The 16,242-nt window shown below is 42.5% G+C and overlaps 1 protein-coding gene across 1 annotated transcript in view; it reads right to left on the bottom strand.

Moving 5' to 3' along the window:
- Positions 1–4,993: 4,993 nt before the first annotated feature.
- The window catches only part of CYP2J2 (cytochrome P450 family 2 subfamily J member 2), a 28,030-nt gene continuing 16,781 nt past the window's right edge, over positions 4,994–16,242 (bottom strand). The window contains exons 7-9 of the mRNA XM_084872982.1: positions 15,097–15,284; positions 11,467–11,605; positions 4,994–5,832 (exon numbers count right to left, since the gene is read on the bottom strand). Coding sequence (XP_084729108.1) covers positions 5,654–5,832; positions 11,467–11,605; positions 15,097–15,284 — 506 coding nt within the window. The 3' untranslated portion in view covers positions 4,994–5,653. The remainder of the gene's footprint in view (positions 5,833–11,466; positions 11,606–15,096; positions 15,285–16,242) is intronic.

The following is a 16,242-nucleotide window of genomic DNA, read 5'->3' as shown; positions in this document are numbered from 1 at the left end:
TACTGTTTGACAATCCAATTTCTTTCTGATTGGAGTTGGCTATCAGTGCAATAGGGTGGTTTTGTTTTCCTCCCGAACAAGAAAGCTAGCCGCGCATTACCTGCCCGCCCTATCTATGTGCACCACAAGTAACCAGCAGCATATTCAGCAGTTGTCCTTTCCATGCTCACAGATCTCTGCACCTCCACAGCTCCTGAGGCTAAGTGTCCTTTCCCTTCCCTTTCTAGATGGTAGAAATTCCACTCAGCCAGCCTTCTGGTGGTTCAGGGCGATGTTTGCTCTGTTTTCCAATTGTAATTTTAAAATTGTTATGGTAGGCTACATTTAGCTGTTTAACTTATGCTACCATCTTGGTTTCGCCCTCACTGTTCCTCAGATTTTTAATTCACTTGATTTTTAGATTCACTTGATATATATGTATTTGTTGATCATAATTTTTTATCTTTTTTTCTTCTTCTTCCTCTTCTTAAGGAATACCATTCAGCATTTCATATAATACTGGTTTGTGGTGGTGAACTCCTTTAGCTTTTTCTTATCTATGAAGCGCTTTATCTGCTTTTCAATTCTGAATGATAACTTTGCTGGATACAGTAATCTTGGTTGTAGGTTCTCGCTATTCATCATTTTGAATATTTCTTGCCACTCCCTTCTGGCCTGCATAGTTTTTGTTGAGAAATCAGCTGATAGTTGTATAGGTGCTCCCTTATAGGTAACCAACTGCTTTTCTCTTGCTGCTTATAAGATCCTCTTTTTGCCTTTTGCCCTTGGCATTTTAATTATGATGTGTCTTGGTGTGGTCCTCTTTGGATTCCTCTTGTTTGGAGTTCTGTGCGCTTCCTGTACTTGTAAGTCTATTTCTTTCACCAGGTGCGGGAAGTTTTCTGATATTATTTCTTCAAATAAGTTTTCAGTATCTTGCTCTCTCTCTTCTTCTGGCACCTCCATAATTCTGATGTTGGTTTGCTTGAAGTTGTCCCAGAGGTTTCTTACACTATCTTCAACTCTCTGGATTCTCTTCTCTTCTTGCTTCTCCAGAGGAGTGTCCTTTGGCTCTTTGTATTCCAAATCTTTGACTTGATTCTTGTGTTCCTCTAGTCTGCTGTTGGATCTCTATATAATATTTTTTTATTTCAATCAGTTTATATTTAATTTCTAGTTGGATCTCATTAAATTTATTGGCCTTTTCTAGAAAATTCTTGAAAAACCTTATAACCGTGGTTTTGAACTCTATATTCAGTCTTTTGTTCTCCATCTCTTTCGTTTGAGATCTATTTCCTTGTCTTCTCAGAGTTGGTAGGATGACATTGTGTGTTTGGTGTCCTATATGGCCCAGTGGGTCAGCCTCCCCAGTTGCCTAAGGTAGACACTCTTGGTGCTCCCTTTTGTGGACTTCATGTACAGCCTTGTTATATTTAAGTCTTGATTGTTGTTGGTATTCCTGGGAGGAATTGACCATCAGGCCAATTGGATGTGAGTATCAGCTGTTTCTACTCTGGGATATCTTCTGTATTGGAGACAGTCTTATAGGATCAGACTGCAAAACCCTCTGTGCTCAGCTTGGATGGGGTAGAGTCTCAGGGCTGAGCTGACAGTCTTGGCTTCCCATTAGCCCTGCCCTTGTGTGCTTGCCTGCATTTCTGCCTGACCTTTGCCTTCCGCAGCTCCCCTGAATTTCTGCCTGACCATCCAGATTCCCCGTGTAAGAGTGTGGGTGCCCCAGGGGCTCGCCCAGAATTGGGTTGGGTCTCTGTAGTCTGGAGCTTTTGACTCCTTCTGCTATGGAGAGGCCGTGGCAACCTCTGTGGTCAGATCTTCCTGTGCGCACTCACTTGTGCGCGACTGTAGACGCTGCCCACTAAGGTTCCTGGCTCCCCCAGTCTCCCAGTCTCTGAGTCTCCAGGTGCCTTTCTCTACAGTCTGAACTCCACCGTATGAGCCTGGGTCCACGGGATTTTGGCCGGGTTGGGGTTCAGTACAGTCAGAAAGGGTTCAGTGTAACCGGGGACTTTCTTTTCCCTCCCGCCAGCCAGGCATTCGGCCTTACTTCCTCTCTGTGCACGCGCCACCCTACCTCAGCACTTTGCAGCTCCCAATCTGATCTGTGAGCCTCTCTCCTTCTTTCTAGTTTTAGATTTCCCACTCTGACAGCTTTACTGAGTTTTTGGATGATGTCCATTCTGATTTTAGTTGTTTTGAAATTGTTGTGTGAGCCTGCAGCTTAGGTGCTTACCTAGGCTGCCATCTTGGTTCCTCCTGCACTGAGTCTTTTAATGTTGTTTTATGTGTTAACTTTGGACACTTGATGTATTTGGATGAAGGGAAGCCTTTTATTTCTGACCTTCACAGTTGTACTAGGCACCATCACGATTCAGTGCCAGCCCTGGAAAGTGAGCCTTTGCATTTGACCCTTTATTCTTGCTTAATATGTGTTTCAAAAGTAAGAGGGAAAGGTTGTTAGATTTTCAGAGCAGAACAGATAACTCATGTTGCATGCACAAAAACACAGTGTGACCCAAATAGAGCCCATCTAAGAACATCAGCCTGTTCTTCAGAAATAAGCATGGAGAAATGGAATAGGTGGCCCCATTCCAGAAAGCCAGCTGGGAAATGGAACAGTGAGCTAAGGACAAGCCTGCACTTTCCACTGTGTCATTGAAGGATTATAACAGAAGTTGGCATTGGGACCGAGAAATAGGGCATTGGAGTGAGGTGACAGGATAGAGGAATAGTGGCAGAGATCTAATTTTAGTCAATAGATACAATCTAGTGCCAGCTTACAATGATACAACCCTTTTTTATTAAAAAAATATTTTTATTGATTTCAGAGAAGGAGAGAGATATAAAAACATCAGTGATGAGAAGAAATCATTGATTGGCTACCTCCTGCATGCCCCACACTGGATATCGAGCCTGCAACCTGGGCAAGTCCCCTGACTAGGAATCAAACTGTGACTTCTTGGTTCAGAGGTTGATGCTTAACCACTGAGCTATGCAAGCCAGGCAATTTCCACCTTATTTTATTCATTTTATTGGTCCTTTCCAATATTCTTAATATTGAAAAAGATACTGTTCCTGCCCTGAAGGAATGTAGTACTTAACTATTGATGGGTAACATGGCACCTCAAAATGTCGAGGCTTAAAGCAATAATTATTCATTTAAGGTTGGCAATTCAGGCTGGATTCAGTGGGCAGTTCTTGCTTTGGATGGGCTTACTCATGCATCTGCATTCAGCTGTTGGTTATGGTTGGGACTAGTTCATCTCAATTGGCCCTTTGCACAGCTCTGTGGTGGGCCAGCTGTCATCTAGGGCAACATGACAGGAATAACGAGGCCTGTGTTCCTCCTCATCCATCAGGGTGACATGAGCTTGTTTAAATGGTGGCCGTAGAGTCCCCAAAGAGCAAGGAGGAGCCCTAGCTCAGAAGCCATTTCACCACATTCTATGGGCCAAAGTTGGTCAGCAGGCCAGCCCAGAGTAAAGGGGAATGAACACAGAGTCTATCTCTTTATGGGAGAAATTGTCGAGCAGCACTGAAAGGGGTGTGAGTACAGAGGAGGAATTATTATGAATTATTTTGGGAAATAAAAGTTGTTCTCACCCATCTTAAATTCCAGAAAAACTCAACATGGTGATGAAACTTTATGCTTCATGCTATGGAAGAATCATTGGCACTGGACTAGCTGTTCTATCATCAACAACCAGGAAATTAGGCAAAGTCAGTAAAGATAAGTTTTCAGCTATTGGAAAACTGACATTCCTGAGAGAGGAACAAATGAGATGATCTCTAAAATATCTCTGGCTCTCTATTCTCTCAAAATCAATTTTTAAAAAAATATTAGGAAAAAAACACAAAAACAGCATTTAGAAGCTTTTTCTACACAGGGTCCTATCATGCAAATGGCACTTCAGGGAGAAGCCTGCACTAAGCTGCCTGCCTCCTGCACTGAGCTCCTTTTCTACACTATTTCCACCATTTGAACCAATCCTTGCTGAGTTCTTAGAATCCCTGTATAAACCAATAGAACTGAGGCTTCCTCATTCCATAATGTGGCACAGCAATATCCCCATTAGCATCTCTACCAGCCAATCGGACAGCTCCATCCTGACCAATAAGGCCATGCCTTTTGGACCAATCAAACTGTAAGGACTTGGAGTTCTCATTCGCATGAGGATGGACCAATCAGGAAATAGGGGCAAGGACTTCTATCTATATAAGCCAGTTCTCCTCTGTCTCAGGAGTGCACTTTCCCTTCCCACCAAACACTAAAAGCTGTGTTTTTTTTGGCTAGGGCGGAAACATTGAAGAAATGTCACTGGAGCAGAGGAAAACAGACCCTCAGGGGCAGACTGGGACAGGGTAGAGGAGCAGAGGGGCAAGGCCACAGGGCCGCTTCACAGCTCTGCTGTTTTCACAGCCTTGCTGTATCACAATTGAGCTGTTTTGCACTGAATACACTTTCCTTTACTGCACCTCAATTGTGAATTCCTGTTGGTGTTGACTTGGCACCAAGGACCATCTGTTGACAAGAGTTAAGCTCTAAATTCCCTGTTCTGACAAAGCAGCTTTCTCACCTAGGAAGCTATCCTGATTCCTCACTTAGTCACCTAGCTAGCCCCTGGCACCTGGCTGTAAGTAGGTGGGGCTTTCTGAGAAGCCCTTTACTGGACCCTCCCCCTCCAGCATGCAGGTCTCATCTGCCAGACCCTAGCACACTTTCATGCTAGCTCTGTGTGTCCTGCTCCTTCTCTGCTGTAAATCCTCTGTCCCTGGACCAGTTTTAATTTACAGTGCAGTTTGCATGTGTCTGTGTCTCTGTAGGACAGCAGTAGAGAGAGACTCACAGCTTGAATCGGTTTTGAGTAAAACCTGTGCCTTGGCCAGGGGGCCACAGAAAGTGTCATATGCTTGCACATTGTGTGTCAGACACTGATGGCAAAGAAGACGAGAAGTGGCCTGGAGCTTTCAAACTAGATAAGCAATAAAAGAGATACAAATCAGAAGAAACTTTTATTTTTTATTTTTTATTTTTTTTATTTCTGTAATGCTTGGGTGGGAAAAGGTCTCATATTAGAATCCCTCTAAGGAGCTTTGAGAGGGAGGAAAGGAATCATTTTTTATTACCAGAAACTTCAGCAATCTATTCCCCAAGGTTTCACCATAATTGTCATATTTTCTCTGAGTCCCAATCCATCTGTTAGGTCTGGATGAGTTCTGGGCACTTTACATGTATTCCACACAGAGTGTGTGAATGCCTCACCATCTGGAATCAGGACAAATGGACAGCAGAGCAGGAGTGGAACTCAGATCCTTCACCAAAGTCTTTTATTTTACAATTGATGGGACTGATCCTATTATATGAAATATTTTGGCCAATTTCCCAGTCTGCTTCTCAGGTAATCTGATTGGGAAAAAGAAATGGAAGGCAAGATCCCAGATATTTAAAGTTCCAGGCCTGATGTGATTGGTTTTATACTAGGAATATCTTTCAGTTTTCTAGAGATACATGATTTGTTCAAGGCTACATTGCAGGAGATAAAACGAGATTTGAATCCAGTTTCCATTATGGTCCCTCCCTTCTGAACAGGTCCCCATGCCTTTAGAGGACATGACCATTCTCCCTGCTTTCCGTTCCCCTCTTCCCCCAATGCCCTCATGCCCGAGGAACTGCTAGGAGGCGGTGTTCTACTGGGGAGATGGTGAGGCCCAGTCTGATCTCTAAGCTCAGCTCCTCATTGTCCGGGGGCTTAAAGGTAAATTTTTGCAAAAGGGAGGTGAAGAAAATAAAGAGCTCAGCCCTGGCCAGCTGTTCTCCAAGGCATACCCGCTTTCCTGAAAGACAAGAACATAAGAGTTAGCTTTCCAGTTGGTGTCCTTGCCCAGAGGGACTGAAATCTTCTCTAAAGTTTTTTTATATCTTGAAAGCAGGGAGGGCCTTCTAGGCTCCAGGGCTCTCTGTACTGAGGCTCATTCAATCTGACAACACTGGGCTTAAGCAAAGCAGAGAATTGATGTCAGGGCTCACTCCAGTGCCTTCAGGGGTCAAGCAAATGGAGGTGAAGGTTGTATGCAGTGATTGAAGGGAGAGGCCTGGGTTGACCTAGAATGTGGGTGTTTAGCCTACAGGCTCTGAAAAATCAATTAATAACAACAACAGAGGCAGAAAACAACACTATTAATATTTTTTCAAACCTTAAAAGAATACTACCCAAAAGTATAAGCCAGTCAATGTCAGAGCAGGGTGTTAAAGTACATGACCTCTTTCTCCTGCTCACATTTTCCTCCTTAATGATAGGGGACCTCACTAACATGGATGGCTCTCTGCCCTGGCCCTGCTTCAGCCTCTGTCCTTGACAGTCCTTTGGCTTGCCGTCCTTTTTCCAGGAGTCCCTTTGCTTCTGGCATGGGGCTCTAGGCTGCGTCCTTTGCTCCATGGCTCACACATGGCCCTCCCTGTCCAGGCCACATTCCTGTCCTTGTTGTGTGAGTTCAGAACTGGAAGCAGAAGGACAGAAGTCCTATTCTACCACTCCCACTTTCTAGACATATGGGATTCAGGGAAAATTAAGTAACTTCCTCGCTGCATTGATAGAAATGCATGCTTAACATGGGAACTTTATTTTATATATTGCATGAGCTACACCCTCAGATCCTTCACCAGTGTGTATCCAAATAATACTGTAGAGAGTAAAACAAAGTATTTTAACACATCTCCTGGATAATAATACAGATTCTAGCTATACAATAGCTTATCTGTAAGTTCATCCTGTTTCTTATATATTTAAAAAAAAATCTGGAAGAACATAGTTTAAAAGATGATTTTTAAATAAATCTTGTGGGTGGTAACATTACTAAAATAGTTTTTTGTGTATTACAATTCCTTACTGTGATACTTTTCACATTGTACCTTTTATTCTGAAGTAATTTTAAATGTACAGAAAACTTGCAATAATAATAATGTATTTTTCCTGAGTTATTTGAGAGTGAATTGCCTACATTACCCATGAAACCTTTAGTTTGTATCCCTTTAAACAAGGATGTTATCCCACAGAATCATCAAATCAGGAAATTCCCACCATCTTCTCCTCAGATCCCAATCAGGTGTGCCATTCTCCTAATAATGTCCTTTCTTTAGAAAAGGGACCAGTTTAGTATCAAGAGTTGCATTTGGCTGTCGCACAAGAGATTTCTCAACTTTCCTGACTTTGGCAGTTTGAAGATGACAAACCCATTATTTGGTTAATGTCTCTTACGTTCCCTTATGGGAGGTCATGCATTTCTGGTGGTAGGATCATCCAAGGGAGGCTGGTTCTTATTATTGCACCATATTAGGTGGGACATGCTTTTGATTTCCCCCTTATTGGTGAATTTATTTTGATTACGGTGGTAATCCTTTCTCCCCTGTAAAATTATTATTTTTCTCTTTGCAACTGATAAATACTACTTTGAGACTAATAACCATTCCTCACTGGACTAGTTTCCTTTGCTATTTTTTGCCCAAATTATTAATTAATCTAATGGTTGCCTGATTGGGACTTTTAAAATTCCATTATTCCTTCCACATTATTAGAATTCTACTAAAGGAAATGCTCTCTCCCTATTTTATTTATGCTCTCACTTATATCGGAATGAATTCACAGATTCCTATTTTATTTAAAGGGTTAAAATTTGTTATTAGTGTTTGGATCTCAATATACTCTGGGTTTGGCTAATAAATAAGCATTCAAGCTGCTATTTTCTTACTTTGGACAAAAACAAAGAAAAAACAAAACAAACAAAAAAACCCACCACATTGCAGGCTTATCTCATGCTTTTCCTTCCTCAACCTGGAATCAGCTGATTTCCCCCAAATTCCTGGTTCCTTTTAGTAGATAGCGAATAGATCTGAGCATTAGACATGCTCATTGTTATTGAGATGATGTTACTCCCAGGCATCTTGGTGAGTATAGCAACTCAGTATCTACTTATATAAAAAGCTCATATGCTAAGCATCTCTCCAATATCTGACTGGTTGCTATGATGTGCACTTACCACCAGGGGGCAGATGCTGAACGCACAAGGTGCCATGATGCATTCTGGCCATTTACAAAGAAACATCCCTGGTGCCAACAAAGCAATACTCAGCTTCCCCCAAGTGGGACACAGGTCCTGCCACCAACCTGGAGCAACATCCCACCAAACCACAGCCAACACTGCTGAGATCCCATGGTGCAAAATGCAGCCCACAGCCCATCCCAGAAATTGTAGCTGTGGGCTCCGGGTAATGACGTCACACTGCAACACCAGGCTTCCTCTCCCTAGCAACTAGCCTCCTTGGAGGTTCTTTAGGCCAGGAACATGATTTGCTTTATAACCAGGTGCAAACATTTTACACTGTAACCAAATATCTGTGAAGCATTTCCCTATGCCTTTTCTCATTTTATCCTCACAGAAGTCCTGGAGTAGATAGGAGACTCAGTAGAATCCTATTTTCATTAGCTGGAAAACAGATTTAGAAAGCTTAGAAATTTGACCTGACTAAAAAGAAGTAAAAAATGGTGGATCTTGAAAATGGACTTCAGGTTTTCTCACTGTGCAGAATATAGTCAAACACTGCTGCAGTTAAATATTTTAACCTTTGTTCTCACTTTGATATCTACAATAATAATCTGCTTCATGTTGATATTTATTGCTGCGTTGCTAACAATTAGCTGAAAGAGAAGTTGGGGTGCTTCAATGGGCTGGGAAAAGTTTAGCTAAATCAGAAAGCAGATCTAATTAAGCAAGTTCATCTATATATATAAAGCTCTCACTTGTTCTAAACATGCACATAATTTTTGATCTGTAATTGTTGAGTGTGAATTTGGTTTGACACTTCTATTATAGAGAAAGGACAAATAGTGATATTAAAATATTTCTTCTAATTAATTTCCTTTCAATGTGCAGGAATTTGTGCACCGGGCCTTTAGTGTATATAGCATGAGTATATATTTAAATGTGAGGATATATACAACCATGTTTATATCTATACTAGAGGCCCGGTGCACGAAATTTGTGCACGAGGGCGAGAGGGGTGTCCCTCAGCCCAGCCTGAACCCTCTCCAATTTGGGATCCCTCTCACAATTCAGGACTGCTGGCTCCCAACTGCTTGTCTGCCTGCCTTCCTGATTGCCCCTAACTGTGTCTGCCTGCCAGCCTTATCACCCCCTAACCACTCCCATGCCAGCCTGATTGATGCCTAACTGCTCCCCTGCCAGCCTGTTTGCCCCCAACTTCCCTCCTCTTCTGGCTTGATCACCTTTAACTGCCCTCCTCTGAAGGCATGATTGCCCCCAATTGCCCTCCCTTTCAGGCTTGGTCCCTCCCAACTGCCATCCCCTGATGGCCATCTTGTGTCCACATGGGGCCAGCATTTTTTATCACATGGTGGCAGCCATATTGTGTGTTGAAGTGATGATCAATCTGCATATTAGTCTTTTATTAGATAGGATAGCAGCATGGTGCATGTGTGGGGGCCAGCTGGTTTGCCCTGAATGGTGTCCCAGATCAGGGTGGGGTTCCCTTGGGGTGTGGAGCAGGCTGGGCAAGGGGCCTGTGGTGGTTTACAGGCCAGCCACACCCCCTGGTGACCCAAGCAGAAGCCCTGGTATCTGGGATTTATTTATCTTCTACAATTGAAACTTTGTAGCCTGGAGCAGAGCCAACCTTCTGCTCACTCTGCAGCCAGCAGCCATTTCTGTTTGGATTTGTTTACCTTCTATAATTAAACTTTGTAGCCTTGATTGGAGGCCTTGGTCGGCAAGAGTAGGCAGAAAGCTTGGCTTCCGCCCTCTGTCACCTGGGAAACCCAAGCCTTCTTCCTTCCCTCTGTGGCTGTAGCCATCTTGGTTGGGTTTATTTGAATACTCTCTTTGATTGGCTGGTGGGCATGGCTTGTGGGTGTAGCAGAGGTATGGTCAATTTATATATTACTCTTTGATTATGTAGGATTTACTACTGTATCTAATTATCTACCTACAAATCTATTAAAAATCTGAGTTTGTATAGATAACCTCTTATTTCAATCCAACACCACAGAGTTCATTCTAATATCATAACTATATATAACTATTTATAAACCCCTATTTATAACTACCCCCCTCCCCCATTATCCTTGATATGTTTACTTACTCATTGAATGAGTATCCCGTGTATATAACTTATCTCCCATCAGTACCATAGCCACTCTGTGCAGATCCTGCCTCATCTTTCTGGTGCTCTGACACCCACTCTAGGCTTCCGCTGTTCCTTCCCTTTCACAAATGCGCCCCCCCCTCCCCCTTCTTGGGCTACAGCACCCCTCACTGGTCACAACCACCATCTCTCTTCTGTGTGTAATAATTTATTTTCTCCCTAAGTAATACATATTCAATGCAAAAAGAAAAAAATAAGTGTGAAAAGGGGAAATGTAAACAAGTCAATAACAGATGTAAAAGATGCCACACTCTACCCCTCAAGCTTCAGTTTCATTATCTCTGAAGTATGCTCGGGGATAAGTACTGGCTCAGCACACATTTCCAGGACTAAAGAAATAACCTATGGCCGAAACCGGTTTGGCTCAGTGGTAGAGCATCAGTCTGCGGACTGAAAGGTTCCAGGTTCGATTCCTGACAAAGGCATGTACATTGGTTGCGGTCACATCCCCGGTAGGGGGTGTGCAAGAAGCAGCTGGTCGATGTTTCTCTCTCATCGACGTTTCTAGCTCTCTATCTTTCTCCCTTTCTCTCTGTAAAATAATCAATAAAATATATTTAAAATAACTTAATAAAAAAGAAATAACCCATGAGAAATACGAAGCCCAAAACTAATAAAGATACTAAGAATTCTTATTATTCATTTTACAATATTATGGGTTTAAAAAGCCTTTGGAACTGGTTGTTTGAAAACATGAGAGAGTTTTCACAACATCCTCTTTTGCACATTCAAGTTGTTTACCTTGTAAATGTATTAACTAACCTTTTACAGCATAAGTAAAATGTAAAAAGGCAAAAGGGGGTGCATATAGAATAGAATCCCATCTAGTCCAGGATGGCATTAGCATCACTCCTGATGCCCATAATGATAAGCAATTAGCCACTTTCATTGCCCCTCCCCACCCCCATATTGTAAATTGTCTCTAGTTCTGTGTGAGTGGGTGTCCCTTAGAAATTCTGTGAAGATGACAAGAGGCAGGGTCTGCGTCTCTGTCCCCAGTGTTTCGGGGGACAGAACGGAGTGAAGCTGGAATCTTCAGGCTGCCCTGCCTGCCGAGCAAGGGCTGAGGAAGAAAGGGCAGCCTGGAGCCACTCCAGCCCTGGGAATCCTGAACTGGAACAGCAATAAGAGGAAATCACGCTGGGCAGGGCTGTTTGGAGGCATTCCAGCTAAAGCCAAGGATGATGGGGAGAGGATCAGGAGAGGGCAGAGGGGAGCTCTGAATTCACACCCTCTTATTTTGTAGAACTCACCTATTGAGAAAGGCAGAAAGGCTTCCCTTTTCTTAAACTGTCCATTCTCTAGGAAGTGCTCCGGATTGAATGTGTTGGGGGTGGCCCACTCTTCAGGGTCCCTGTGCAGTGCGGTCAGATTGGTCATGATCATGGTCCCCTGGAGAAGGCAGCAAAGACTCAGGCAAGGCTTGACCCATGCAACACCCCATGCAGAGGGCTGGAAGTCCCCTGCTCCCAAGCCAGGGCCTGACCATATCCTCACCCTCCCCAACCCACTGTTTTCTGAGCCCAGCTCCCCACCCCAACCTTTCCAGGGCCCTTGCAATGATGGACTGCAAATGCCTCCTGGGAATTTCCTAGGGAAGTACAGCTACTCTTGACTGTAGTATGGATGTCCTCTGCAGGGACCTGTCAGTGTAAGACCTGAGAGCAAACATGCATGCACCAATGAGAAATAACATAGAGTTTTGCCAGTCAGTACTGTACCAAAGTCAACCCAGCTGCTCAGTTTAGTGGTGACCATGGCAGTTCCAGCAAGGTAAACTATGTCTCATTCATCCCTGTTCTTTTTTTCTCTTCCCTCCAATGTCTACTGTACTGCCCAGGTTTAATAAGAGAATCAGGTTGTCCAGTAAAAGGAACCACTATTCAACAGGCACATATCAAGAAACCCAAGAGTCCTCCTTAATGCCTCTTTTTTCTCCATTGATCCTTCATGTAACCCTTCTGTGAGGCTGGACAATTTTACTTTAAATTTCTCTTAATTCTGTCACCTCCATGCTATGCCCACTGTTACCATCTACTCCTGGCTACCCTCTTGCTTGCCTGTATGCCTACAATAGCTGGCTAACTATGCCCTACATCTTCTCTTTCCTCTTTCCATCTGCTTCATACTCTGCAAGCCCAGTGAGCTTCAAATAAGATTTAATCATGTCACACCCACCTACTCACCCACCAGCTTTGAACTTGATAGAATCCTTTAACAGCTTCCCATTGCTCTTGGGGGACAAATCCATGGCCTGACCCCTGTCTGGGCCACTCAGTCTCTGCCTGCACTTCCACTTCATCAGCCGTTTTTCCACTGTTCAAACAGCTCTGTTCTCACTCATTTTGTACCTTTTAAAATGTTGTTTACAGTGTCTTCATGTCTTTCTTCCTAACTCTTAAGCATTCTGCTGCCCTCACCTCAAACATCACTTCCTTTGGCAGCCTCCTCTGACCACTCCTGCTATTACTTCCCATTCCAGCCAGCCTGCATCTTTATAGAGATGTGAGAATTTTTTCAGTGGGGCAGTTGCCATGGTTTCTGAGTATGTAGTTGCATGGTTATTTTCCTCAGGTTTGTTTTCTCAGGCCTGAGCATTTTAGGTGCTTAATGAACATTTGTTGGATTAATAAAGGATAACTTAATTTAAGTACTAAGCACTAGATTTAACATTCAACATGCATAACCTCATTTTACCTCAACCTGTGAGGTAGGTTTAATACACATTACAACTAAAGAAATTGAAGCTCTTAGGGGTTAAATAATGTGCCCAGAGTCACAAAACAGAGGAGGGAGAACCATGCTTTCTACTATGTCTACTTGATGTCAAAGCCATGTCAGCTTAGTCTCTACAACTTAGTCACTTAGTCTCTACAACTTAGTCACTGTCAGTTCTCAGGATGGTTATTAAACTAGATATTAAAAATAAGTGGTAGAGCTGGGGTGTTTCCTGAAGCTTACATGAATTGCTATGAAAATGCAAGCAGCCCTAACTGGTTTGGCTCAGTGAATAGAGTGTTGCCCTGCGGACTGAAGGGTCCCAGGTTCAATTCCGGTCAAGGGCATGTACCATATCCTCACCCTCCCCAACCCACTATCTTATTCTCTGTAAAAATCAATAAGGTCTTTTTTTAAAAAAAAAAAATGCAAGCAGCACCTGTGACATAATTTAAACCTCAGCCTTCACCTACAACATGGTCAATGGGCAAGAAATCATAAGTGCAATAGCTGCAGGTATAGCGGCTTTTCATGGCTCTGCAGGGACAATGACCAAAACGTGTACAATGGGAAATCCCCTCTGGTTCTGCCTATTCAGTTCATCTCCGGGTAAGACATATGCAGAGGGACATATACAACTGGAATGGACCCACAGAGGTTGACCAAAGTGGTGAAAAAGCAAGGGAGCTGTAAAGGTGCAGTGTGCAGAAAAGGCGCTAGGTGGCATAGGAGAGATGTTTGCTAAGATCATAAGCCTAGTTGGTAGAGTGAGATCAGAATTTCCTTTGTGAGGACACAGAATTAAACAGGGACAAATTAAGAGCAATTGCAAGAAGACCCTTTTAAGGTCAAAGTCAAACAACTCCTGTGTAGAGAACATGATTTAGTACAAAAAAGATGAGCCTGGGAATCAGAACAGATCTGGTTCTTGAACCCAATTGTTGTCACTTTGTAGTTGAGGGACCTAATACAAGCTGAATCGCTATGAGATCGTACTTCTCAGTTTATAAAATAGAAAGAACAGACTTATTCTGAGGACTGATTAACATATTTTGAAAGAAACTATGTAGTCCATGGAACATAATTACTGCTTAACAAGTGTGTGTTCTTTCTCTGCTTTTCTAATACTTAATATTGCACACACTTGGATTGGTTTCTCCCATCACAGGGCTACAAGTAAAAACTGAAAAAACACCTATAGGGATATTACATTAGAAACACCAGGATTAATGTGATGTTGGCCTAGATCAGTCAGCAAACTGCAGCTTGTGAACCACATGCGGCTTTTTGGCCCCTTGAGTTTTTAGCAAAGGACAGCTTAGGAATACCCTAATTAAGTTCATAATAATGTACCTACCTTTTATAGTTTAAGTTTAAATAATGTGGCTCTCAAAAGAACTTTTAATAGTTTACTGTTGATATTTGGCTCTGTTGACTAATGAGTTTGCTGACCTAGATGGCCTAGATGGTCTCAATTATCCCTTTATATCTTAATGTTCTATATAGTAGACCCAGGATTGTGAAACAAAATTTTCTAAGGTAATTCTGACAAGTCCCTAATCCTGTGAGATGCTCTACCAAGGCCAAGAAGAAGATTCCATGCAAAGTCAGTTGCATCTCCACAGAAATTCACAATACACATTTCATAGTAAAAACACTGAGCAATCCCACAGCAAAGAAAAGCCAGTCTTGCCAAAACCGGTTTGGCTCAGTGGTAGAGCGTTGGTCTGCGGACTGAAAGGTCCTAGGTTTGATTCTGGTCAGGGGCATGTACATTGGTTGTGGGCACATCCCCAGTACGGGATGTGCAGGAGGCAGCTGGTTGATGTTTCTTTCTCATCGACGTTTCTAGCTCTCTATGTCTCTCCCTTGCTCTCTGTAAAAAAAAAAAAAAAAATCAATAAAATATATTTTAAAAAGAAAAAAAAGAAAAGCCAGTCTTTGGTTAGACATATTTGACCTAGGAATATCCTTTTTTTCCATAATAACTATTACTACCTAGTTGAATTAATGTTTACCCAAGGACAAAAATTAATATTGAAACAAGTAAAATATCTCTCCCCATTAAAGTAATTCCCTAGGACAAGAATCAGTCACTTTTCAAATTCAGATTCTACCTTTCAAAGCAATAAGCTTTAAGATCTGAAGCAGGAGTCCCTCATTACCTTGGGTAAGTGGTATCCAGCCAAGGTGGTAGCATTGTTTACTTCCCTGGGCACATTCAGGGGGACGATATTTCCCATTCTCTGCACCTCATGGATGACAGCATTGGTGTAGGGCATGAGCTCCCGAGCATCTGTGCTTGGCTGCTTCGACTGGCCAATCACTCTGTCAATCTCAGCTTGCACTTTTTCTTGAAAAGAAAAGTAAGTTCTTGCATTCAATACCTTTCCTTGAGCCTTGTGAAGCTAAGGAGTGGAATAACTAGGATCAAAATGTTAACATTATAGTAGGTTGCATAGACTCTTGTTTGTCAAGGAGGTAATAAGAGTGGAAAGTGGGCTCTGGAATAAGACAATGATAAAAACTGCTAATTGCCTCCCAATAGCTGTTCCCCCCCACCCCCTTTGTTTTTTTTGTTTTGTTTTGTTTTTTTATACAATAATAGAGATTTTAGCTGGATACCTATTTATCCAGCCAAAGACTACATATGCCAGATTCCCTTTCTATTACATATGACCATGTGATTAAATTTTGATCAATAGAAAGTGTATAGGAGGAATATATATATATATATATATATATATATATATATATATATATACATACATATATGGTTAATATGCTAAATGTCCCTCTGTCCGATTGGTTGCTATGATGCACACTGACCACCAGGGGGCAGTCACTCAATGCAGGACTTGTCTTGATGTGCACTGGCCATTTACCAAAGAAACAGAACCTTGGACCTGGCGCCCACAAAGCAACACTCAGATTCCCCCAAGTGGGTGACTATCCATCAAATTACAACTGATACTGCTGAGACCCCATTAAGCAAAATGCAGCCCATAGCTCAACTTAGCCCAGAAACAGTGGCTGTGGGCTCCAGGTAATGATGTCACATAGCAAAGCCCAGCTTTCTGTCCCTAGCATCTAGCCTCCTTAGAGTTTCTTCAGCCCAGGAAGACAACTTGCTTTATAGCCAGGTGCAAACATTTTACACTGCAACCAAATGTCTGTGAAGCATTTTCCCATGCCGCAACTCATTTGATCCTCACAGAAGTCCTGGAGTAGGTAGATAGGAGACTTGGTGGAATTCTATTTTCTTTTCATTAGCCAGAAAACAGGGATTTAGAAAGCTTAGAAACTTGACG

Source organism: Pipistrellus hanaki, assembly GCF_964339955.1.
Source record: "Pipistrellus hanaki genome assembly, chromosome: 2".
Classification (NCBI taxonomy): Eukaryota; Metazoa; Chordata; class Mammalia; order Chiroptera; family Vespertilionidae; genus Pipistrellus; species Pipistrellus hanaki.
The sequence above is the reverse complement of the archived record's forward strand: the minus strand, read 5'-3'. Positions and strand labels throughout refer to the sequence as shown.